The 27,171-nt window shown below is 35.0% G+C and overlaps 1 protein-coding gene across 3 annotated transcripts in view; it reads right to left on the bottom strand.

The window, feature by feature from the left end:
* Positions 1 to 2,205: 2,205 nt before the first annotated feature.
* The window catches only part of mRpL24 (mitochondrial ribosomal protein L24), an 88,328-nt gene continuing 63,362 nt past the window's right edge, over positions 2,206 to 27,171 (bottom strand). For all 3 annotated transcript variants that reach the window (XM_090416066.1, XM_090416067.1, XM_090416065.1), the window contains 2 exons: positions 17,454 to 17,590; positions 2,206 to 2,381 (listed from right to left, as the gene is read on the bottom strand). In XM_090416066.1, coding sequence (XP_090272192.1) covers positions 2,245 to 2,381; positions 17,454 to 17,590 — 274 coding nt within the window. In that variant the 3' untranslated portion in view covers positions 2,206 to 2,244. The remainder of the gene's footprint in view (positions 2,382 to 17,453; positions 17,591 to 27,171) is intronic.

Genomic DNA, 27,171 nt, shown 5'->3' with positions numbered 1-27,171 from the left:
ATCATCCAGTATGAGTAGGGTTTCTATATACTGAATAAAGGAGTGTCCAAGTCCTGTTCGTAATAAAGCTTAATGGTATAACTAACTAACAAGTGGAAAAAATACATTTATTAAATTCATTAATATTTTGTTAGTTTTCTACTCAGCATCAACAATCAGAGCACAATGCAACTGACAGGCACACAGTACTAAACCAAGTAATTGTAGAAACAATTACTTGGTTTAACTCACACCATTTTGTCCTTTCATGCTCTATGGATCAGATATTATTATGTTAATTCAGAGAAGTCCAGTTATTAGGTCTTAAAATGATAGTCTTCCAGATCTTTGATAAATTAATGCAACCAAACTGAACTGTTGGGAGGTTGGGAGAGTGCATCATAGCTGATGCTAAGAATAGCCTCTCAGACTTGTAACAAATTCCATGTAATAAAGATGTTTTTCTCCATCAGATGGATTTACCCATAGACATTAGGTGTCAGTTACAATTTAAATTGTTTCTGCAATTACTTGGTTTAGTGCTGTGTGCCTGTCAGTTTCATTGTACTCTGATGACACTGGGTAGAAAACCAGCAAAATATTAGTGAATTTAATAAATGCATTTTTTCCTCTTGGTGTTAGTGAATACCTCTAAGCTTTATTATGGATAATGAATAACACCTAAGCTTTTCTGTATAAAACCAAATCCTGTTTGTTTTTTTCAAGTTCAAGAGCGAAATTTAAGAATATGTAGGCTGTTCAGCTGGTCTGTGAAGTCTAATCTCTTTTAGCTGAACCTGGTAGGGTGATGAATATATATTATCCACATAATAACCATATTTTGGTTTTTGATGGTAGTTTTCTATGGTTTTCTTTCCAAGTATCTCCATAATGAAACTGGCTAGAGTCACAGAAAGCAGTAAACCCATAATTGTTTAAAGCATTCTTGAAACTGGAAGAAAGTTTTTACTATGCAATGCTTTAACAGCAGAAAGGTGTTGGGAAGATGATTTTGTAGCAGTTCTTCTTGGAGGACATTTTACAAACAGATTCATTACCTCTAGGCCAGATGTGAGGGATCTATCGCCTTTTTTTTTACAGTATATATAAAGGACTTTTTCCTATGTGCAATGCTACTAGCTGTGACAGATGTTTGTAAAGGCTGGTTGGTTGGTTTTAGATTTACAGCTGGAGCAACTAAGGCTATGCTAGCATAATATATTTGTGAAGTGCCATGGCACTCCTGTATGAGGCCAGTTAACTCATCTTCAGTTGAAAAGCCCTGATAAAAGTTCTTAGTATCCTAGATGGAATTGAACTCTGGTCTTTCCAACCAAAAGGCATTATCAATACCAACTGAGCTATGGAAAATTGGTAAAACTCTAGCATCCATAATCAAGGGCACTTCTTATCTTTAGGATTCTAAATTCTTGGAATACTTAGCATTCAGAAGGGATTCATTTTAATTTTCTCAGGCCAGAAGGCTCTCAATCATATGATTGGTCTTGTGCATCTGCCAGTTGGATCAGTCTAGTAAGTACTAGATATTATAGTTATTTAGCAAGTTATTCATTTTAAATGTGCATTCCTCAGTATCTGTACCACTGTCTTTGTGTCCTTTTTTTTTTATAATTGCTGTGGTTGCAATGTAATTTCTGGTGTGTGTGTGGGGGGGGGGATAAATTCCATTTTGAAAATATTTCTGTCAGGCTGTGTTTGCTTTTCGAAATATAGCTGCTATCTGAATACAGATTAGGTCTGCTAAAAATCTTCATTGTCCTTTTTTTCTACATTTTCTATTATGTCCACTTTAGGAATGTTGTAGGGATCAACATTCTTTTGATAATATAATTAATTAGCCATAGGTACTTGTCTTGATAAAGCTTTGTAAGCAGTGTGGATGCTAGTTCAGAATGCAGTGTAAATGTGCTAAATTCAATTTTGGATGATTCAAATCTGGCTATAGAAATGCATTCTTCGAAGCTGTAATTTCTGTGTTTATACAGTTATAGATAAGACTATTTGTATATAATTAAACATGCCAAAATAAGGGCTTGATCATGTAGTGGTGTTCATAATAGCTATTTGTGAGTAGTTCTATTTGTAAGACTATATAAGACATTACTATCAAATTATGCCCCTCCCCATCTTGCATGTAGAGGGAGGTGTGATTTCAGAATTACCCAGATATTTAATACCGAAAAAGAAATAATAAAAAAATAAAAATGGTCTTTAGAACTTATTTAATTTCTTCATTCACATACATTAGTACCAGTGAGTAGGATACGGCTGCCGATCTTCTTTGATGCCCATTTCATTCATTATGTCTTGTTCAAATGTCATCAACTTGGGCTCAAAAGTAATTTTTTCAACTACACTAGCAGTGGTATCTTTGACTTGATCTTGAAAAGATAAAAAAAAGTAAAAATAATATGTCTCAATAAATAGTACTTTATCATTTTCACACTAATATCTGAAATTTCCTTTAGCAATAATAATAACAAAACCTTAAGTGTTTATTTAGATAGCAGAACCTTCATCATCACAGTACCTACTGCAAAGCAAATTATTTTTTTTATAAGTGGCATGTGTACAAAAACAAGTCCTCTGAGCTGTATAATTTTGACTGTTATATGTATTATATTACTATTACAGAACCCATTCAGCTCTGCTAAAAATATTATTAGAGTAGTTTAGCTAGGAAGTCGTTAAGTAGTAACGTATTTATATTACAATTTGAGTATGTGTTTTTATTTTTCTTGTCCTGGATAAAAACCTAAGGGGAAAAAAATGACGAGCATTATGTTGACCATATTGTAAGCAATGCTTAGAAATAATTGAACTGGAATAGTGTAGTGCACTGAATACAAATTTTGGGGAGAAGCCACTAAAAATATCTAAGTGTTGGGTTAAATGATGGAGTATCTAAATGTGGAAACTGTTTTAGTGAATTACTTGATTCTCGTAGATAGGCTTATACGTTGGTTATGCATTTCTAAATAACTTAGGGAATTGAAACAATGTAGATCCGAATATAAATTAAATAATACTTTAATAGATATTTCCGATATTTCGGCAATGTCTCATTGCCATTTTCTAAAGGAACTTAACAAAAGGCAGGAGCACAACAGGCTCTAACAATATAGTAACTGGAAATGAAGATATGAAGCTATCTTTCTCCTAGAAGTCCTAATGGTGCCCTCTGGCAGGCTAAGTAGGCATTCTTGGCCGTTGGGGCTGAAGGTCTGCTGATGTATGCCTCCCAAATTTGGGCAGTCGCATACAACCAAATTTGTTGAGGTTTGGAGAGTTTCTTAGGGCAGAGGCTGATTCCATAAATAATCTTTTGAATTTATATTTGCTCCGGTGTATTATTTTTGCTTTCTTCCACCATATTCTGTGGCGAGTATCCAGAGCATGGTCTGCAAGACCAGAATGGCTATATTTGTAAAACCGGATGTAGTCCTTGTGTTCAGAAATTGATATTCGCTGTCTGCCTGTTTGGCCAAAGTACGACAGTTTACAACTGCAAGGGACCTGGTATACACCAGGTAGGTCTAGGGGAAGTGGTTGGTCTTTGGTAGAGCAGATAAGGGATGCCAATTTTCTGTAAGGCCTGTAACAGGAGGTGAGGTCATGTTTTTTTAGAATTTTGATAATTTTTTCTGAGGTGCCTCGGATGTAGGGAATGATGATGGATTTAGAATAATCTTTTTTATGGAGGAGGGGGGCTGTGGTTTGTAGGTTTTAATTTCTGAACACAAGGACTACATCTAGTTTTACAAATATAGCCATTCTGGTCTTGCAGACCATGCTCTGGATACTCGCCACAGAATACGGTGGAAGAAAGCAAAAATAATACACCGGAGCAAATATAAATTCGAAAGATTATTTATGGAATCAGCCTCTGCCCTAAGAAACTCTTCAAACCTCAACAAATTTGGTTGTATGCGACTGCCCCAAATTTGGGAGGCATACATCAGCAGACCTTCAGCCCAACGGCCAAGAATGCCTACTTAGCCCGCCAGAGGGCACCATTAGGACTTCTAGGAGAAAGATAGCTTCATATCTTCATTTCCAGTTACTATATTGTTAGAGCCTGTTGTGCTCCTGCCTTTTGTTAAGTTCCTTTAGAAAATGGCAATGAGACATTGCCGAAATATCGGAAATATCTATTAAAGTATTATTTAATTTATATTCGGATCTACGTTGTTTCAATTCCCTAAGTTATTTAGAAGTGAATTACTTGGTAATTTATAGATATGTTTCACTGTCAATTATCTGACAGCATCATTAGAATGAAACACTGGAATATAAGTATAACATAAACTACTTATTTAAAAAAAAATAAAAATAATAAAATCCAGAGATGACAGTCATACATGCTATATGGCTTACAGATGACTGCTGGAAGAGAGAAAAACACTAGTGTACTGCAAGAATGGATGAGTGACTTCTCAATGTTGTGTAGAATAAGGTTCTGATTCTTGTTTAGAATGACATGTGAGTTAACTCCACTAGACTCCTTGAAAAGATGAGAGAGATAGGATTTTCAAAATAATGATGAAAGTAAACGACCAAGCAATTTCATGGTGTTCCACAAAGATGTGAGCAGTAAGGGCTTGATTTATTCTTGGGTTTGTGAACAACATTGCTATGATGTTCACCTTCCCAAATTCATGTAATCAGAGTGAAAAATGCAGTATACTGGAATAACCTCAACAGAATTGAAAATAGGGCAACAAATATGAAGCATTAATCAAAAAGTGTAATCAGAAGAATTAAAGAAATATGCTGAAATAGTGTTATATCAACATATTTCCACCATGACTGGAAGACCAGTAATACATAAGAGCCTTCCAAATAATATAAATAAGATTTATTATGAATAGTCATCTTGTATTTATTATCATCCCATTCAAGATTCATATATCAATAAGATAAGCTTCTTAAAGGGGAGCTAATTTCAAGTAGAGTAACGTGGGACAAGACTTATTCGTGCCCGTGGTCTCAACAGAAGGTTCTAAGAGGGAAGAAGTAGAAGAATTTTTGGTTCATTACAGGAGACAGTTTATATAAAGAAAAGAAAAAAGCCATCTTAAGTTTTACTGATAAAAAAGCATATGATAAATTACTGAGGAGAGAACTCTTCAATACACCCAATCTTTATGGTGTAAATAGAACAGCAACACAACTCATACAAAGTTACAAATTGGTCATTAAAACTGAAGATAACACAGGAAGACAGTGTGATGTTATATTACTGCACTATCTTCTAAAATGATTTCTCTAAATTATTTTATAAAAATAATTTAGATGGATGAAAGGGTAGGTAGATGATAACATTAATAATAAAGGTAAGTACTTACTAGATTTCTGCTCAGAACACAAACTAATCATTCCTGTTCTTTAGAAAACCTTAGGGTACAGCGTACTCTAAGGTATCACAATATCCACAAGAGTACAGAGAACTTGAAGCAGAAATTTACCACTACCTAGTGTTGGGTCAGATTAGAATGAGTACTCCTTTGAAAATAATCAAAATTGAAAGAGAAAAAGGTGAAAGTAAGAGATAAATCTTAGAGACAGCAGCAAAATCTGAATAAAACTGACTCAGCTAACTCGTATGCAAGATAAAAACATGCACCTCACAGTGACCTAATTAAAGAAATAGGCCAAGAAAAAAAGAAATCATATCAAAAAGTTCTTGGTTAACAAGTGCTTTTAAGGAATATAGAGAAAAATGCTAGAAAGTTTATTAATATTTAGGTTGAAAAGCTATAAGAAATCTGAAACATATAGAAAAGTAGAGTAGATGATATTCCAAAATGCTGATATCAAAATTTTGTAATGGCTATGCTGCATAATCCAACAGGGATGAATAACTCTGTAGTGCAGTTGCAAAAATATAACAATTGTCCTGACATTTAAAGTCCCAAGTTCAAATCATGTCTGTGATGGAAGAACTTTTAAAAGTAGTTAGCCAGTCTCACATGGAGGGGCTCCAAACAATTCAATTTTTCATTCTGCAAAACAGGCAAACTGGTTAGAGAAGGCATACAACAAACACAAATACTGCCTCTATTGATAACTCCAACTAACAAGCTTGATCAGAAAGTTGAATCCCATATTAAGAAGCTTCCAGGGAGGTCACATATCACCCAAACCAGCTGCCATATCTTTTCTTGAGTTCATTTATACTATCTGCACTCAACCTCCAAAGGCAATCTATTCTAATCATGCACCACCCTATCAGGAAAAAAATCTAGCTGTCATGCCCTTTTTCACTCCATTCATTCTCAACTTCCATGGATGTTCTCTCCCCACCTTCCATAAAATGAAAAATTCCATTTACTGGTATCCTGTATCACCATTTCAGAAGTTTGTCTCAATTATATCATCCCTCTTTTTCCTGTTTGTTAGTGTCTACAGGCCACAAATTCTAAATCTGTCCTTGCAATCTATATTCTACAATCCCAATATCTTTAACATTTTGTTTCTTCTGTATCAGCATCCCCACAGAAACCAACCCACAACAATGCACAATAGTCCACGTGTGGTCATATCATGGCCGTGTAAAGAAACAAAATGACTTCCTTATCTTTACATTTGAGTTGTATTTGCAATCTTTGCTATATGGCAAACTCACTATCTATAACTCAAAGATCCCTAGTCTGATTGCTTTCCTCTAGCATAATCCAACCAATATACTATGACATTGGATATCTCATCACACCAAAGTGTATAACTTTACATTTACTAACATTGAACCGACAGCCATTTTCACATTCCCACAATTTCAGCCTATTCAAATCATTCTGAAAGTACAGCATAACAGTTGCATTCTTGATTGCAGACTCACATCCCCTTATCCACTAATATTCTTTTATAATTCAATCCATATTCTCCAACTTATACAAGTCTTCAATGCCGTATCCAGTCCTCTTCTGCAATAGGAGTTTTGAGCAACTTGTGCAAACATTACTAATAAACCCATAATGTTCAATGCAAAGTTAGGTTCTCTGTGCTTGTGGCTAGAAAAGAGTTCTAATTACAACAATTTATAAAAAGAAAGGAGAAATAAAACAATGGGAACAGCAAAGTTTCAAGTGTTCTTGGAAAGATTTATGCATGCCTGAAAAACAGGAGGAAAAGAATTGAAAAGAAAATGGGTGATGAACAAAGATGTAGAACAAATAATGGTTGTCAAAAAATCATGAGTATCTGTATTTAATACATTTGGACCAGGCAATGTTTCCTCTTCCTGCAGGAACTACTTCTTTACCTAACCTAAGGTAACCAAGTTTTCCATAATATATACAGCATGTTAGTTGCAATTTTTTCAGTAGAGTTTTATTTGTAAATTAATATATTTATGAACTGCATTATTGATATAGAAAATCTCACATGTTCAGGTATTACCATAAATCTATTTAGTTAGATGCTGTATTTGGTGCTACAATAAAAACTTCGTTTTGCTTGCATGTATGCAGTATAGTGTCTGTGGTGGGATAGGTGTTTGTTTTTCATTATGTAGTCATTTTCATTTCAGATGTCTCTAATTAAACCGATCGCTGCTAAATATAGTACACAGACTGAAAAGCAGAACATAGATGTTTCTGTACAATTATTCATACAATAAAACTTCTAATTTTTCCTATGTCTGCAGTATGGTGAGAAGAAACCTCACCAAGGAGGTTTCTTCTCACCTCAATGGTGTTAAGTTTTGCTGATCTCAAAAAAGCTTATAAATTACCAAGGAGAGAACTTTTTGATACCACCAAATCTTTGTGTAAATAGGAACCTTATACAGAACAACACATAATTCATACAAAGTTTCAAATTAAATATAACATTGCACTACTGAAGGAAGTAGTGCAATGTTATATTGAGTGTAAGGTGGGATTTTATACTATGTTCTGCTTTTTAGAATTTATATAAATACATTTATATAGAACAAGAGAAATCAGCCAAAAAACTTAAGTGCCATCTAGGACAGAGGTCAAAGTAATTTTAACATATGAACTGGATTAGAAATAAATTTAAGATTGGAGATGACTGAGTTCTGAGGAAAATTAAAGGAATGGTAAATGGCAGAATCATTTAAAATGAAGATGCCAGAAAATAACTTTACATGATTAATATTCAACGTGTAAGTAGAACAAATTAAGATATGGTCACTTAATCATGAGAGATTAGCAAGCTTCTTTCAAAAAACTGTCTGAAACAAAAATGTCAAGAAGGATCCAGAAAAAAACTCCATGACAGGTTGACTGATGCATTTAGTAGTGCCTAAAATCAAAATATAACAGCTAAAGCTATAGACAATTTCAAAGCAAGTTGTTGATCAGAAACTAACTGTAAAATATCATTTGTGTTAGAGCATAATGTGGTACACACCTTGAGAGTATATATACCAGAAAATAATAATGATAATACAGGATTAGAATGTCTGTTCCAAACACTTCTATATGTCAAGAGAATAGGATCACCCAATTCTACATGCATCTTAAAGAAATGTAAAGATTCACTGGGCCCCTTTGCTACATATCTGGAGATATGCAGCAAAGGGGCAGATTCTCTTTGGTGGGCATATACTTTAGAGAGAATCTGCAGATTCTCTCTAAAGTATATGCTGTTGTGTCGTCCTCTTATGTTTTAAGGCCCTCTTTCATCTCTTGTACACATATATCACACTAATGTATATTTTTTTCAATAATTCCCACTTATTACTTTCTTATTACCTTTTCAATATCATTTATCTTTTAACTTCTATCTCAATATACTTATTACTTAGGCCGAAATCGTTGACGAGAGTGAAGTTGTTGTTCTGTGAGACAAAGAAATTCAAATGGCAGATGCCTATTTCTTTGTCTCAGCACTGGTTCTATCCCTTTTCAAATTCAGAGAAAATTTATTTATTAACGCTGCGCCACCCTGAATCCTAGGATATACTAAACATGTAAGACCAAGGAGCTAGAATCCGGTCAGCATTCACTCTTGTCATTTATAAATTTTAAACCTGCAGTCATGACCTGATAATATTTAATTTTCTCACCTTCGAGGTTTGCTATATTTTATGAGCAAGTGCAGTAGGATCTAACTACAGGCACAACATTTATATTTAAACAAAACATTTTAATTACAAGTAGAATACATATAATACACTTTGAAGTACTGAGTTAATCATTCAATAAAATTTTGGTACAGCATTAGCACTCTTACATACAGTTATTTATCCTTTCCATAAATTTCTATCTGAAAAACCTAATTAATAACATTTTATCACTTAGTCTCGTTGTATCACTCTACTCGATCAAATCTCATTCTTAATATATAACAAATTCCATTCACAATCTTCTCTGACAAATCTTATTCAATTTACATATATCTCAAGCCTAATTAAGAACTCTTGTATATATATATATCTCTCTCTCTCTCTCACAAGGTACATTTGTGAGACAATATTCTATTTCTTTCTTAAATCTATCACTTAACAGTCCAAAGAGTCTCTAGTAGCACATACAATAAAATCTTCTTATTCAATTCCATTAGTTAAAAGACAAAGTTTTCACCTTACCAATTTGCTGGTATGCTACTTTAACCGCTTCAGTATCTCGTCAGATATCTACCTACATTGACCGCTTCACTTCACCCTTTACTGGATACTCTTTACGATTTTCTCCATACTTCATATTGGAAGATTTCTGTAGTTTTCCACTATCATGATCTGCTGGGCTTTTGTTTCCAACTGGTAAGTTCCCTTGGTCATTTGGTCGTAACTTCCTCGAACAAAGGAAACCCATGTGGAGGCTCCATACCAGCCGGACTTCCGAAGCACAAGAATACAGCAGCAGGAAAACGTCTAGAAAGCCTCGTGTGCAGCGTTACCGCTCCTTTTAAACAGCGCGCCGCTTTTCTCTTTCGTCATTGATATCTATGTCATACGGCACTAAGCGCCGCTCGCGGAATCCTCTCGTAACTTTCGTAGCGTCGCAGTGAGGGGGGGGGGTGAAGGCACGGTGCTACATAACAGATGTACCTGTACTCTCACTACGTATTTCTGAAGTCGGCCATTTCACAATTTGGTTATTATCTCTCACCCAGCAAATGGTTAGTTATTTACATAGTATCTGAGACTAAGCAGCTATTCACCAAAATTATAATGAAATTTCACATTACAAAATAAGATATAAAACTAAAGGTAAAATTTCTATACAAGTGCTCCTATATTTCTGATAAATCATTAATTCTTTTAAGAGAGTGATAACGATGTTAAGTCCGAGTGAAACATAATTTTCTTTAATATTTCTGATAAATCATTAATTCTTTTAAGAGAGTGATAATGATGTTAAGTCCGAGTGAAACATAATTTTCTTTAATATTCTGCTTCACTCTGACTTAACAATGCCTACCAAATTTTGGTATATAGCTTAATCTGATCAGAATTTTAAACAATTGGTTGGGTTTTCCTACCTAGGCTTCCAACCAACTTATAAAAGTTGGTTGTGGACTTTTGCAGATTTTGTCCAATAAAAAAAACTCTGAATTTGATATAAATCCTTTTTATTTTCATTAATTAAAGCATCAATGGAGTTTAGCTGGCTGTTGTATATGAGGTGTTGCAACATAGAGAACAGATTTTACTAGACTGTCAGTGTTTTTTAAGTTATTATTACAGGACACCTCCAAGGACTCCTTGCAGGAGGGAAATCCACTCCACTGAACACAACTCACCATCTCCTCTACTTAATCCTTCAACCACTACTACCATCGACACACACCTTCTACCACTTAATACCACCACCAACAACAGTATTTTTTGTCTGTAAACTGCACGTGTTATCATGGCCAATTTTTCTGTTTCTGGGAGAAAAAACCCCGCTACCTCCACATGATATCAGCTAACCAGGGGCACGCCAGTAGTGTCTGGTGCCTGTGTGCAAAACTTTAGTTGGCACCCCTATCCCCCCCCCCCTCCAATAAAAAAAAAATCACTTTAAAAAAACGTTTTTTTTTTTTAAGTATTTCCTCCTCTTCGGCACCTTTACTATCCTGGCACCTGTGTGCGTTGCATACATTGCACATATGGGTGGCGTGCCCCTGCAGCTAACTCACCTTCAATTGAAAAAAGCCCATATGAAGGTTCCTCTCATCATGGTGAGAATCAAACATCTTTTCCAATTGAAGGGTGCAATGTCCTGTTATTCTTCCAATTGCTCTACAGAGGTAGCAAAGCGTGAATTTCTAGCGAAAATGGAGTGCAGCAAAGTTCAGTGTTGCAATTAACAGATTAGTTTACAAGCAATAAATTACTGCAATTGCACTGGATGAAGAGAGAAAGAAGACAGATTATAAGCCTGCTAAAAGTTTTCTAAATAAATAACTATATTTGGGGAATTATCAATATACTTTCCACATTTGAAGATGTGAAATTGTTTTACACAAAATTCAAATATAGAAATCCCTTGATGTTCATGTGAGATTTTCAAAAAGAAATCCTGCAATATGTCAAGCATCTGGTTTAGTGATAAGGTCCATTTGAACGATTGCATTAATAAAGCAAAACATGCATGTGTGTAGGTCACCTCCATGAAATAATGGAAATACCTTATTACCTTAATAAAAGTTAGTGGTATAGTGCATCGTTTATGTATGACACTAATTTTTTAATGAAGATATTGCAAATGTTAGTCATTATCTCCATGCATCTGAACAATTTTTTCAAGGTGTGGATGTGAATTTCAAAGAAATTTTAGACAAGTATAGTATCTGCAGTACTGAAGGTTCTCAATGAACAACATTTTCCTGAACAAGTCTCTCAAAAAGATTTTGCTTTAATATAAGTGTACTATTCTAGTTGTGCATGAAAGCTCCACACAGATCTACAGTACCCAGGTTGATTTATAAGTCTGAGATGAATATGAAAATTTTGGTCAATATGAACAGTGTAATCAACAACAAGAAAACAATAGCTGTAAAAACATTATGATGTTTTGAAAAAATACCACTACAGAAACAATCCTTCCAACTATAAAGCAAGAAATTTTACTAATAACCATCATTATCATCAATGAACTAAGTCTAGATAGTGTTGTGCAAAATTTCTAAGGACAACCTTAGATGATTCAATGCTGAGAAACGTACATACACAGTGAAAATGTTCTTGGTATTTCAATTTTTCTGGTGACTTGGTGAGAGACTACTGTTAAATTATGAATGAGAGAAAATTACATCCATAATTTTTTCATTCCGATTTAACAAGCAACGGCATTCCCAGAGCCAATATAGGCGTATCAGATAATACAAAACTAATTGTAAACTACCAACAGTATTTGTAAATTAAGTAATATTATCTATGTACTTTGTTATAACTACTTACTGTGAGATTTCTGAATTTTAAAACTATGTGAACTTTGTATAAAATATTTGTGTCATGAAAAGAAAGAGATAATCGGATTAGAAAGGATAGCCTGAAGTAGTACATGTGCACCCGAGAGAAATTGCAAGTGGTAGTTTCTAGCAAGGCACACTAGGGGTGACAGCGGCGCTAGGTGTATGGGAGAAGAATGATGACGTAGCAGATAGAACATCGGCGAGTGATATATAGAGCATGGCAGCACCAGCTCAGGGCTTTTTGTTTTCTGTGTTTTACTGGTCAAGAAGTTCAAGAGATCCCTCGGAGGTCGTGGGAGCATGGCGTGATGACTACAAGAAATGCACTGGTCAAGCGGTAGCTCAGCGAAGCATAGTTCCCGATCTTGCAGAAAGTAGTACAGAGATCGACAAGCCATGCCGAGCAGCCAGACCTGAGAGCGGCAAGCCCGAGAGAATTGAACCGATGGAGAGGAAGCATGCCTGAACCTACCAGTCATTTCATGTAGATGTAATCTGTTTGGAGAAAGGTAAATGAGACGGAGGCACTCCCGAGACACGTGTGGAAAAGCCAGGCAAATCTACAGTAATTGGTAAAGTAGACTTTTGTTCTAATATACATCATCATCAAATTCCTGCCATGTACCCTCAAGGGGTGTACAGGATATGACAGTACTACATGAAAAAATTACATCATTACTAACTTCCTATCTACAATTTTCCTCCAAATCAGTCTATTACTTGTCAAGACTCCAACATTATCAGATCTTATATTTCTATCGTCTAAGGCACTTTGTACAGTATCAATCCACCTATATCTTGGTCTTCCTCTGGGTCGTTTTCCTGCCAACCTGGCAGAGAACACTTGTTTTGCTAATCTTTCCTCTCCCATTCTATTTAAGTGACCATACCATCTGAGATTAGCTCTGCTAACGCATTCCTGGATGCTGACAATGTCAAGTTCTTTCCTAATATCCTCATTTTTAATATGATATTGCCATTGATGCCATCTGTTCACGCCTCTAATCTTTCTCAGGACTCTCATATCTGCGGTCTCTAGTCTTTGGTCAAGTGTTTTACTTCTGACCCAGCTCTCAGATCCATAAGTTAAAATTGGTTTGAACACTGTCTTGTATACAGCTAATTTAGTGTTCCGACTAATTTCTTTCTTATTCCATATGAATTTATTCAATTGACTTCCCACGATACCAGCTTTGCTGATTCTGTTGTCTATTTCTATATTTAGTTTACCATCTTCAGTAAAAATTGTGCCTAAGTAGCTGAAATGTTTTACTTGTTCCACAGGTTCTCCATTCACAACACAGTTGACATTTTCAATGATTCTGCCTATTTTCATTGTCTTTGTCTTTTTATTGCTGACCTTCATACCATATCTATTACAACAGCTATTCAATTTAGTCAGAGAATCTTGCAGACTTGTAGCGGATTTATTTAGAAGTATAACATCATCTGCATAAAGCAAAGAGCTGACATTAACATCTCCAATTTTGATATCAGGTTTAATACCACATTCCTTCATAATGTGATCCATATAGATAATGAATAACAGAGGGGATAATGTACATCCTTGTCTCACACCAGATTTAACATTAAACCATCTTCCTGTACTTCCTTCAATTCTAACTGCTGACTCACAACTCAAATAAAGACCAAGTATTGCTTGATATAATGCCCCATTGACACCATATAACTGCAGCGTATTGAATAGCTTCTCTCTTGGCACCTTGTCATATGCCTTTTCCAAATCGACAAAACTTAAATACAGATCTTTGTTATATTCCCATGCTTTCTTGACTATTTGTCGTAAAGTGAAGATCTGATCCTGACAGCCTCTATTTGGCCTGAATCCAGCTTGTTCTTCACCAAGCTTTTCTTCCACAATTCTTCTCAACCGTTTCTCAAGTATACTTGCATAGATCTTGCCAGGAACACTCAGTAGGCCTCTGTAATTCTCACATTCAGTTTTATTTCCCTTTTTATATATGGGTACTATGAGAGCTCTACTCCAATCATCGGGAATTCGTCCCTCTGTACAGGCTTTCTGAACTATGCAGTGCAGCCACTGTAAGACTCTTATACCACCATACTTCAGCATTTCTGGTCGAATATCATCTACTTCTGCTGCCTTTCCACATTTCAAGCCTTTGATGGCTTTTTCTACTTCAAGTATGGATATGTATTCCTGACTGCATGCCTGGTCAGTGTTTTTTATCACTGTGCTGTCATCACTGCTTGTTTCATTTAGCAGTTTTTCAAAGTAATTACTTCATACTTCAAGGATATCTTTTTCTCCTGTTTTCATTTCACCTTTATCATCTCTAATTCCTTTTACAGCACTCTTTCCTCCATTCCTAAGCTTCTTCAACAACCTCCAGAATATTTTGCCACCTTCTTGATATTTATTTTCTATATTCTTGCCAAAGTCCTCCCATGACTTTTGTTTAGCTAGTTTTACACACTGTTTAGCTTTCTTACATTTGTCTCTGTATTCTGTAAGAGTAAAAGCTGACTTATTTGCCAGGAACTTTTGATATGCTTTCTTCTTTTCCTTCACTGCCTCTTTAACTTCCTGTGTCCACCAGGGAGTTCTGATTTTTTTATCCTTGCACACAACCTCACCACATGCCTCTCTGGCAGAATCAATCAATGTTTCCTTCAGAGTTTGCCACTGAATCTCCAAGGTTTGATTCCTGTTCTCAAACTCTTTCATTTTCTTTTCAATAATATTTCTGTATTTTAGTCTACAGTTCACATCTGAGAGCTGCTCAACTTTTATTCGCTTTAAAACTTTCTTACATGTTTTTCTTTTCAATATGAAATTCAATTTTATCCTGCTCAAGACTAAATAGTGATCACTTCCAATTTCAAATCCTCTGTACACTCTGGCGTACTGCACCAGGGAGAAAACATCACTATCAACAATAACATAGTCAATGAGACTTTTCTTATTCCTAGCCTCTTCTCTCCATGTGAATTTTTGCACATTTTTATGTTGGAACATGGTGTTAGTAATAACCAGTCCATGTCCTGAGCAGAAATCCAACAGATATTTGCCATTATTATTAGCTTTGCTCTTTTCTCCAAATTTTCCCAAAATATTTTTGTATGTCTCACAATCATTTCCTACTCTGCTATTTAGATCCCCAACAAGGACCAACTTTTCCTTTTTCATCGTGTCAGTTGCCTTTTTCAAAAAATTCCTCCACTTCTACCTTAGTAGAACCTTCTGTGGGACCATAGGCACAAATAAGTCTCATTGTCCAGTTCCCCATTCTCATATTTGCCCACATTACTCTACTTGAGACTGACTGCCATTCAAGAAGATTAGCCTCGTATTTTGTGTTGAATACTATGGCTACTCCTTCTTTTCCTTGATTGTCATTGCCTGAATATAACATTTTGTATTTATTGCTCAGAAAGATCTCACCAGTTTTGGTCTTTTTTGTTTCAGTCACCCCTATTATGTCGATCTGGTACTTATCTAATTCCTCAGCTAGCTCCATTTCTTTGCCATTCAGGCTTCTTATGTTGATAGTACCGATCTTTAACTCTGGTGATGTTGAGTTGGGGTTTGTTTTCAGATTTGTTCCAGTAGCTGACTTTTCGCTGTTCGCCCTGGTTCCCTGGCAAAAACAACGGGGGCCTTGTTTAACCGGGCGACGCCCCAGCCGGCATGAAATTTTGTCATGTTGTACCATCATTTTTTATTTTGGTTTAACCAATAGGAATACAATTTGGTCGGCTAAATCCCAAATTGCCAGCCCATCATCGTTCGTTCAGTATCAAAGTAGATACCCAACAGGGTGCACCACGAGAAGGTGAGGATTGGACATTAGGTCAGAAGCCTTGGTCGGTTCTCCGCATTCCTTTAAAGGCTATGTGGAGGTCTCCTCTCAGTTATACAGCTTTGACCCTTAAGCACCCCTTAAGTTCTGATATACTATAGTGCTAAATGGAATAGTCTTTATTTGCGCACCTTAAGTTCTAAGAAAACGGAATGTGCAGAATTGTGATGAAGTGAAATACTCATATCTTGCTAAAATTAATGACCAATAGGAATGTTAAGCACGAGATGAATGATTGACCATTGATTAAATTTCTAGCCTAGATTCAGATTGTAAAAATGAGTAGAGAGAGAGAATATATGTTTTAATTAATTATACTTTCTCTCAAAGATAGCTGTGATTATGTGCCAAGAATTGAAGTTAACCGTGTATTCCTTAGGTTGATAATTAAATGTTTTTCTTTGTAATTACCTAACAACTTGCCTGATTTCCTTTCTACTGCACCTCTCATTAAGTTAGAACCAAGGCGGGGGGGGGGAGAAAGTAAGACTTAAGGGAAGCTATAACTGCATAGCAAATGGTATTAGTTGCATAATGATTTAAGAGTTGTTACGAGATTGTCTAAGAGTAATATAGTAGTGTGCTCTCTGAGTGCTATTTCTTTGACCTTTAAGATATTCTCTGGTCTAGGAATTAGAGTAGTGCAGTATATTAGAAATTTTCTCTAAATCTAAAGAAAGGATTAGCACTAGGATGGAGACAAAGAGGTTGGTGCTACCCAACGGCAATCCCTTTATTTTCATATACACGTGCACTCTGCTTAAGACAAATTAACGGCCCAACATTAACCTGAAGACTGCTTGGAAGTAAAATTAGGTAAATAGATACACGAATAGGTAATAAGGGAATTTAAGTAAGTGAAGAAGAGACTCAGAAGAAAGTAAAAATAAATTATGAAAAGCAAGTGAGTATAAAGCATTACAAAAGCGCAGCCGAGCAAAAACCAATTAAGGTAAAGAATAATAGAATAATATAAACGAGAGAATTCACATACACACACACACACATATATATATATTTTTTTTTTTTTTACACTACCAACTAAGTTTTCCTAAATTTAATTTTCCCATAATAAGTTATGGGAAAGTCTGTTATGTTAAACCTAATTTTTATCCAACAGCTTTGCTAGAAATGCACACCACAGCCTGCTATACTGATATTACAACCAATAACACTGTCTCTACAGCATAAGGTTTCATACTTACAAATAAACTAAGAACATTTATTACTTACCAACATATATACTCTTTTCTTTAAAATCAATAGTCTCTTCTGCTTTTTTAGGAATAGGAATTATTCGTCCTGTTCTCAATGATACACGCACCATTTCTCCAGTTTCAGTGTATCTCCATTCTATTTTTGTGGGTTTGCTGTAGAAAAAAAAAAAAGAAACAAAAAAATTTCTTGTAAAAGAATATAACCAGGACAAGATGTCTTAAATCTGTCAATTTCACATGTTCTCAAACTAGCTTACTCTTTCAGATAAATTCCTTTCACTTTCATCTACTTTACAAGTGTAACCCATAAGTTTCAGAATTTATATCTTTATATTGTATTTTCATTATTTATTATGCCAATAAATAATTATACCTATTATGTGTGAACTAATTAAAAAGCATGTTCCTTTAAGAAAACAGTGCAGTTGATAGCAATGAAATGGTGTGGCTGAAAAGAAACTTGAATTTAAACCTACGGAATTTAGGATGCAAGAAACATTTAAAAGGACTTTTGAATGGAAGGTGAATTAACCAGTCTTATATTGGTGGTGGTGGCAAGGTTTTCTCTCCAGCAACACATACAAGCCAGAATGTACACACCCACAACCCACATAGCACTAACCATCCATCATTACCAAAATTAGGTTCATAAAAAAGCCAAGTTAATTGTCCATAAAATGTTTGCATGTTTATGTTTACTGGAACAAATACAGTTGACTCTCATTGCAGCAAGCTCATAGGACTATAGGAATAGTTTTTTATAGTCAACAGCTTACTATAATGAATTTCTTTTATCATAGCATTGCACCAATAGGGCTTTGGTTATGACTTTTCAGAAAATTTTGTTGTATTGGGAGAGTTTTGAGATGACGGTACATCAAAGATAGGATACAAATGCCTAAGTAATCCCCCCCCCTCTCCCAAAGAACGTGTGGCCAGAATTGTTTGAATATGAGCTTATTGCAACTGAAATAGTCTCAAACATCTAAAAACAACATGCCAGAACATTATGATGAAATGCATTCAATCTCTCTATATATATATTAAAAAAAAAAAGTAGCATTCAATCAATAATCCATCCTGGATGACTACTTGCAAAAGATCTGGACATAAGCACTTGTAGATTTTTGGGTGAACTCGCCAAAATGGAAACTGTGCAACATCATCTTTGCCAGCCTGTTAAGGTTGGCAAAACAAACTGTCAACATATTCTGCATGAACTGACATAAGAACATGCCTGGCAATGTCTATAGAGAAGTGCTTGCTGATCCATAGGATGAATGTATCATTAAATAAATTAAAAAAAAAAATTGATGAAGCAGCATGTCATGATGTGATAAGAAACTGGTTTGAAAACATTTTGTGTGTTTGGTGAAATTTAAGGCATGCATTCTGAGCAGGTTCAAAGGCATGCCATCAATGCAATCTTTATTCTCAAAACCAAAACAAGTGCATGCTGCCAGGGTATTGCTATAAGTAGAGTGACCATACCCAATTCAGTCAGGACTGTCCCAGTATATTCCTACTGTCCTGTCTAGTTTAGCATTTGTCCTGGTTTTTATTTTTTAACACTATCTTCTTTTTCCCAGTGCAACATAACAAACAATTATTTTTAAAGACAGCATGCAGAGTGCTCGGTGATATAAAATTAGAATTAAGAATATTCTCAATTTGGTAGAATTTGCTCTGAGCTTACTAGATACACCAGCACTTGCATAGAGTATTTTCTCAAAATTATTATGGTCTGCAGAGAAGAGTCAACTCAAAGTGTCAATAATTTGAAATTTATTAACCATAAGCTGCAACTATGAAGAAGACTACAGGCAAATTTTATGAAAAAATTAATAAGATCATATTGAAAAAACACTCTAGACTAATACAAATGACATTGCTTTAGATATGCCAATAAACTGATTAAAGTACATGAATATTCACCAAAAACAATTATTCTGCTTATGTTAGTTTTTAATGTTTCGATAAAAAACTATTATATTGATTCTTTTTTATTTTTCTTTAATTGAGACAGTCATATGTTATTATTTTCTTTAGAAAGAATTTTATTTTTGAAAATATTTTTTTAAGAGAAGTATTTTATAGGTTCACCAATATAATAAAACTAACTTGTCGGTCAAAAACATTTATTTTTAGCCTGACTTCACTCTCAAAAAATGCCCCAGTTTGGATGTCGTCATCCTAGCTATAAGCAAATATCTGGAACTGAGCTGCTTCTCCTCCTCCAGGACAACAGTAGACTGCACCATCCCAACCTTTATGCCAGTTTGCAAAGCCATGATTCTGGTTTTGTTTTCTCCTGTTCACAAACTGCTTTTTGTAAATGTGTAATCAGCAAGCATTCTTCTTGCTGATTTTCTTCTCGGGTATACATATGTTAGCCGTCTTTTCTGAATCCAGAGATATACTATTTGGTGCTTGCCTTCTTTTAGGAATTTCATAAAATAGAAGGAATTCCTCTTTTATTTTTTCAAATAGTACCAGCTATTGGTTCCATATTTTGTAATTAGCAAATCATCTTCATTGCTTCATTTTGTAATTAGTTTACCTTTAGCAAGTGATATAAAATAATGGCTCATTGTTATATTTCTGCAATGTTCAAAAGAGTACAAGAAAAGCTTCAAATCATTATTATCTATGCCATCCATCAAGAAGGTTGCCTTCCATGCAGGTTTCAAAATTTCTGATAAAGAGTTATGTTTCTGTGTGCATCCACAGAGCAAAAGTTTTTACTCCATACATCCCAATTTCTTTGTAATAAAACTTGGATTATCAATCCATCTAAATTTTGGTCTTCTTCTGGGTCTTTTTTTTTTTCCTAACATCTTGACATCAAACACCTATTTTGCTAATATTTCCCCTCTTTTGTGTTTAAGTGACCATACTACGAGATTAGCTCTTCTCATGCATTTTGGAATGCTAACAATGTCAAAGTTCTTTCATAATATCCTCATTTTTAAAGTGGTGCCACTAATGCCATCTGTTTTTTTCTCACCACTCTCATACATTTGTGGTCTCCAGTCTGTGATCAAATGTTTTATTTGTGACTTTGCTCTCAGATCCTTAGGTTAAAACTAATTTGAACACTGTCTTGTATATAGCTAGTTTTTTTTTTTTTTTTAACTAATTTTGCTCTTATTCCATATAAATTTATTTGAGTCCCTACCAATGCAGGTTTGGTAATTTCGCAAGCTATTTCCATATTTAGTTTGTCACTTTAACTACAAATTGTGCCTAAATATCTGAAATTTTTTACTTGTTCTATATGTTCTCCATTCAGGATGCAGTTTTCAGTGTTCCTTCCTATTTTCATAGTAGTCTGTTTTTCCTTACTGATTTTCACAGTGAATTTATCATCCTCATCATCAATTTCCTGATATGTACCCCTAAGGGGTGTTTGCAGGTTACTATGACAGCACTACACTACACTACATGATTAAGTTTACATTATTATCCTATCCACAATTTTCCTCCAAATTAGTCTATTATTTGTAAGTACCCCAATAGTGTCATATCTAACATTTCATTCTTCTAAGGCAGTTCTGACTGAATCAATCCACCTAGACCTTGGTCTTCATCTTGGCATCGAACACCTGTTTTCTAAGCTTTCCTCACCCATCCTCTTTAAGTGGTCATACGACGACTGATTCTAACTCTCATCTTCACCTTTGTCAGAAATATAGTGTAATCAAATCCTTAGTTGACAGAGCTCATTAAAAAAAAAAAAAAATTGTTCTACAAATTCTCTTTTAAACAAAGAACTGTTTATTATCAGAACTACCTTTAGTGCAAATGGTTATAATGCAAAAACTATCAAAAAAAATAATTTTTTTTTTATATAATTATTCCTCAAGAAGAAATTACCAGAACTTGTATTCCATATGTTAAGGGAGACTTTCTGCAAAAATAGCAAGATTACTTTGACAGATTAATGTACAGTTGCTTTCTGTCCAGTTTGCAAACTCAATACATTCCATATCTCATCAAAAAGAAAAATATCCTCCTCTATCTTATCCTGCAGTTTATAGAATCCCCTGCTCTTGTGGCTTATGTTATTATGGACAAATTCATCTGGAAGAACATCAGGAATACATTTCTCTTAACGAACCCAAACAAATCTGGTTTAGGAAACCACACTTTATTTACAAAACACAGAATTCAGTGAAACAAAACCAAAGTGTTACACAAAAGTTACTTTCTTCTAGAAAGACTCTACAAGAAAGCTGTGAAGCACACATCAAATCTGAACAAAAGTGATTGCCTGAACTTTCTCAATTTTGGGAAGTTATATTAACCAATACTCACCATTCATGTGTTCCATAATTGCAATTAAATTTTGTTTATAATCTAAAAATCATTAACTAAATCAATTTATTGTAAATTGTTTTTAATATCTATTAATGCAGATGGAGCTATTCTCCTGCACATATCACATGCTTTCAATTAAATTGTTCTTTTTTGAGTTTTCCTATAACTGTATTGACAATGGCTATGAAACTTAGCTGAAATGTGTTTCTGGTATTAATATTTTATAATGAACAATGATGTGGTCAATCAGGCTTTTCTTATGTCTTCTCTCCTTTGGAATTTGTGCATATCTTTATGTCGAAACATGGTGTTAGTAATAACTAGTCCATGTCCTGAATAGGAGTCCAGTTAAATACTTACCATTATTATTACTTTGCCCTTTTCTCCAAATTTTCCCATATGCCTGGAGAGATTCATTTCCCAGCTATGCTGTTCAGATCTCCAACAAGGACCACTTTTTCCATTTTCTTTATGTCAGTTGTCTGTTCTGATGACTCAAAAAATTCCTCCACTTCTTTCTTAGAAGAACCTTCTGTGGGACCATAGACACAAATCAGTTTCATTGTCCATTTCCCCATTTTGAAGTTTGCCAATATAACTCTGCTTTCCAATCAAGAAGTTTATCTTCATGTTTGGTGTTGAATACTATTGCTACTCCTTCCTTTCCTTGATCATTATTTCCTGAAAATAGCATCCTATACTTATTATTTAGTAATATTTCACCTGTTTTTGTATTCTTTGTCTTAGTAATGCCAATCTACGTACTTTTCCAATTCTGCAAGTTTGATTTCCTTTCCTTTCCATTAATATTCCTTATATTGATGGTTCCTATCTTCAGTTCTTCTTATGTTGGGTTTATTCTTCTTCTAGATGTTGAGTTGGAGCTGTTGGAACAGTGAATTTATTACAGCTGTTATTCAATTAAGCATCCATTTAGGAAATCCTGCAGCTCTTACCAGATTTTAGTACAAAGAGTACAGTTGAATATTCCCAAATTTTGATATCAGAGACCTAATGCAGCTGATGGTGAATAACAGCAGTGTACACCATTGTCGCACACCTGATTTTGCATTGAACCAGCTTCCCATAACTCCTAACTACAACTTAAATATATTGTGTATCACTCGGTGCAATGTTCATTTATGCCATATGGCATTTTGAACAGCTTTTCTCTTGGAACTTTTTCTAGATTTACAAAAATCTGAAATGCTGATCCTTGTTAAATTTCCATGATTTTCAACTGTCCTGAAAATCTGATCCTGACAACCCCCTCTTAATCCAGCTTATTCTATTTAAACCATGTAATTGTAGTGACTTGAAAAAAAAAAGCTTTTTTTTTTTTTTTTAATGCCACTCTACATATACCTCTGCCAAAACTACAAAACCCAAGTACACATCCTTGTTATATTTTCATGATTTGTCTATTTTTTGGACTGAATCTAGCTTATTCTTTCCCAAATTTCTTTTGCACAATTTTTCTCAGCCTTTTCTCAAGAATCTTGCATAAATCTCAATGAGGCACTCAGCAGAGAGTTCCTTTATAATTTTCACATTCAGTTCTATTTCACTTTTAAAAAAACTTGTTCTGTGAGAGCTCTATTCTAATCATTTGGAATTTGACAACACCTGACCAGGCCTTTTGAATTATATACTGTAGTTGTAAAACTTTTAAACCTGCATATATGAACATGTCTCTTGTCAAATATCATCTCCACTCTAGTTGTTCTTCCACATACCAGGTTTTTGGTGACAGTCATCTACTTTAGTAGTCATCTACTTACACACATACACACTAATTGGATTTCCCCTGAATAATTTCTACCTCTATTTTCTACCAGTGCTTATTTCAACAATCTCTCAGAATAATTACTCCAGAATATCTTTATCTTCAATTTTTTTATGTCAACTTTATTATCTCTGATTCCTTTTACATGTGCTCTTTCCTCCATTTCTAATGTTTTTTTTTCAACTTCCACAATATCTTGCTACCTTTATGAATTTATCTTTTCTATTCTTTCCAGTCTTCTCATGACTTTTGTGTTTATCACCTTTACACATAGCATTCTTACATTTTTCTCTATATTCTCTAAATTAATTGCTTGACTTACTTGCCAGAAACTTTTGATATTTCTTCTTCTTCTTTAGAGGCATCTATAACTTTGAGTATATCATAAAGTTTGGATTTTTTTTATATGTGCAAACAACTTCATCACACATCTTCATGGCTAAATCAATCAACATTTTCTTCTTGTTCTCTAACTTTTTAATTCTTTCTGCAATAATACTTGTATATACAAGTCTACAGTTTATCTCCAAAAGCTGCTCATTTGTGATTCTTTTTAAAAATTCATTGCAGATTTTTGTTTTCAATACTTTTACAATTACTGTTCAAAGTAATTACTCCAGAAATCTAGAATATTCTCATCATTAGTTTTCACATCATTTCTTTTTTGAGTACTCTTCCCTCCATTTCTAAGCTTTCCCAGTAGTCTGCAAAACATTTTACTATCTTATGGTCTTTATCTTCTATATTCTTTCTAAAATAAAACATACAAGACTGAATACACCGGTTCTCGTCTGATTACCGAAGTTAAGCAGCATTTGGTCTGGTCAGTACTTGGGAGGTTCACCACCTGAGAACACCGGGTGCAGTGTGCTTTTGCTGGCCTGGTTGGCCAAGTGGTTAGCATATCTGCTCTCCAGCCAAAAGGCTGTCAGGTTTGAATCCTGCCATGGACATTGATGTTTGTGATTGTGGTGAGCAGTAGATGATGAGATTCACTGTAGTTGGCGGAGACGGAGAGTTGTAGAGTAGGTGCCCTCGATGAGTCTTTGGACCCACCAGAGTGTCACATAATAATGTTTCCATGATTTTGTTTAGCTGCTTAATTTTCCTACATGTTTCTCTATGCTCTCTGAGAGCACAATTATTAGCCAAGAACTTTTTATACAATTACTGCTTTTCATGGATCATTTCTTTAACTTCTGATACCCCGGAGTTCTTATTTTTCTCTCTTTAGAGAAAACATTACTATATGCTTCCTAAATGAGTCAATTTTTTTTTTTCCCCAGATTCTGCCATTCTGTTTCGAAGGTTTAGTCACTGCTTTCAAATTTCTTCACATTTTCCTCAATATATTTGTATGTTTCAGTCTATAGTTCCCATCTGAAAACTGCAGTACACATTTTTTTTCATTTCAACAAGGTCATTCTAATTTTGCTCAACACCGAGTAATGGTAGCTTCGTATTTCAAATCCCTTGAACAATATCCTATCTCAGACCAATTTGAAGACGTTGCTATATACAATAAATTTCTTGGTTTGTTCTAGGCTAATTTATGCACATTTATTGTTGGAATATGATCTTAGTAATGGTTAGTCCATGTCATGAGCAGGAGACCCTTACCATTATTATTAGTTCTGCCACTGTCTGGGATCCATTTTCTACACTGCAGTTTAGGTCTCCAGAAAGAACCAGCTATTTCTTTAACTTATATTAGCTCTAATGATTTTAAAAACTATTCTACTTCTTTCCTACTTGGAACTTTTTGTGGAATTACAGGCACAAGTTAAATCTCATTGTCCCATTCTGAAATCTTCCCCATCACTCAACTTCAAATTGGCTTCCATTCAATATTTAATATGAATCTTCATATTTATTACTGAATTCTATAACTATTTTCTCCTTTGACTGAATTGATCTTATTATTGAAAAGGCTCTCACCTATTTTGGTCATTAGCTCCTTTGCTAGCTACACTTCTTTCTTTTTCTGTTAATGTTTATGTTGGAGCCTATCTTCAATTCTGTTAAAGACATCAGGAAACTAGGCTGTTTTTAAACAGGCTATTGTTCCAATAGCCTGTTTTTTTTTTTTTTTTTTTGAATATGGCGCCAATGCGATGTAAGATAATGGCGTCCAAAAATACGACACCATTGTTCAAAAACTGTAGTGTGAGAGAGTTTGTCCGGTGTGATGTGTGTGGAATGTATGCATTCCCGAATGAGTCTGGAGTATGGGTTGAAAGTGATAGTGGTGGGAGAATGTGTAGAAAGTGTATGCAAAGTGAGGAGTCGAAGTATGTGTCAGGTTGTGAGACAGTTATGGTTGAAGAAAGCCAGAATGCGAGTGAAAATAGTGGCTCGATAGGGAATTGCGGTGTACAAGATGGCAATGTGAGCGGTGATCTAAGAAAGAGTGAGAGCAATTATACAAAAAGAGAAAATGGTTTGAATGATAAAAAAAATGAGGAATTATTTGTAGGAAGTGAGATCGCTAGGCTGCGCGCAGTGATACAAGATGCGCAGCGGCAATTAGAGCACCTGCAAAACTCTTTCCAGAGTGATTCGGCTAACGGAAATAAACAGCGTGGGCGAGTTTCCGAAATGAAGGAGAGAGTATTGTATGGTGACTCGTTATTAAGAGGAGTAATAGATGGGAGTGTAACTAAATCGTACTTGCCGGGTGCGAAATTTAAGGATGTAAGTGAGAGCATTAGAGTGGAAAAACAGAGGGTGAAAGAAATAACAATTGTGGCTGGTACGAATGAATTGAAAGGTGATAAATTTTTTATGAGAGAGGACTTGAAAGTATTGTTAAAGGTAGCGAAAGAAAAGAGTGACAGAGTTAGAATGGTGAGTCTGTTACCGCGGTATGACAGAGAGGAGTTTAGAAGGAGGGCCATAATCGCAAATGATATTATGCGCAGGTTATGCGGACGGTGTGGTGTGGAATTTGTGGACGTGTGAAATGAGTTTGATGGGCGAAAGGACTTATACAAGATGGATGGACTGCATTTGAATGGACTTGGTGTGCGGAGACTGGAAAAAGTGTTGCTGAATGAAGTGAAAATGGATGTGCAGAACCAGGGAAACTAGAACTACCAAGGAGGGGGGGAAGTGGATATCCAGACATCAGTGAGACAGTTGAGTGTAAAAATGTATATAATGTACCTGAGCCAGCAATAAGGACAAAAAATGGGAATGGGATATTTAGAATAACGCATCAAGATAGGGGTGGGACAAAGGGAACACTGCAATTCATGTATACTAATGCCAGGAGTATTAGGAACAAGAAGGAAGAATTTTTGGCCTTGATTGGCTCTTCCTGGCCACAGGTTATTGGCATTAGTGAAACATGGCTGACGGAAGATGATATAGTTAGTGGGATAGAATGTGTAGGTTATAGTATGTTTAGGAGGGACAGAGAGAATAAAATTGGGGGAGGGGTGTTATTGATGATAGCTGATGAACTGCAGCCAAGGAGAATTGAAGTATTGCAGGATAGTGAAAGGAGCTCATTTGAGGCTATTTGGTGTGAGATTGATACTGGCAGAATAAAATATACAGTTGGGTGCTGCTATAGACCAGGTGATGGAATAGATGGTGGAGATGGTATGCATAAACAAATTGATGA

The sequence above is a fragment of the Typopeltis vanoorti genome, chromosome 3, assembly GCF_054136105.1.
Source record: "Typopeltis vanoorti isolate ZY-2024b chromosome 3, IOZ_Tvanoo_1.0, whole genome shotgun sequence".
NCBI lineage: Eukaryota > Metazoa > Arthropoda > Arachnida > Uropygi > Thelyphonidae > Typopeltis > Typopeltis vanoorti.
This window is presented reverse-complemented; position numbering and strand designations above follow the sequence as displayed.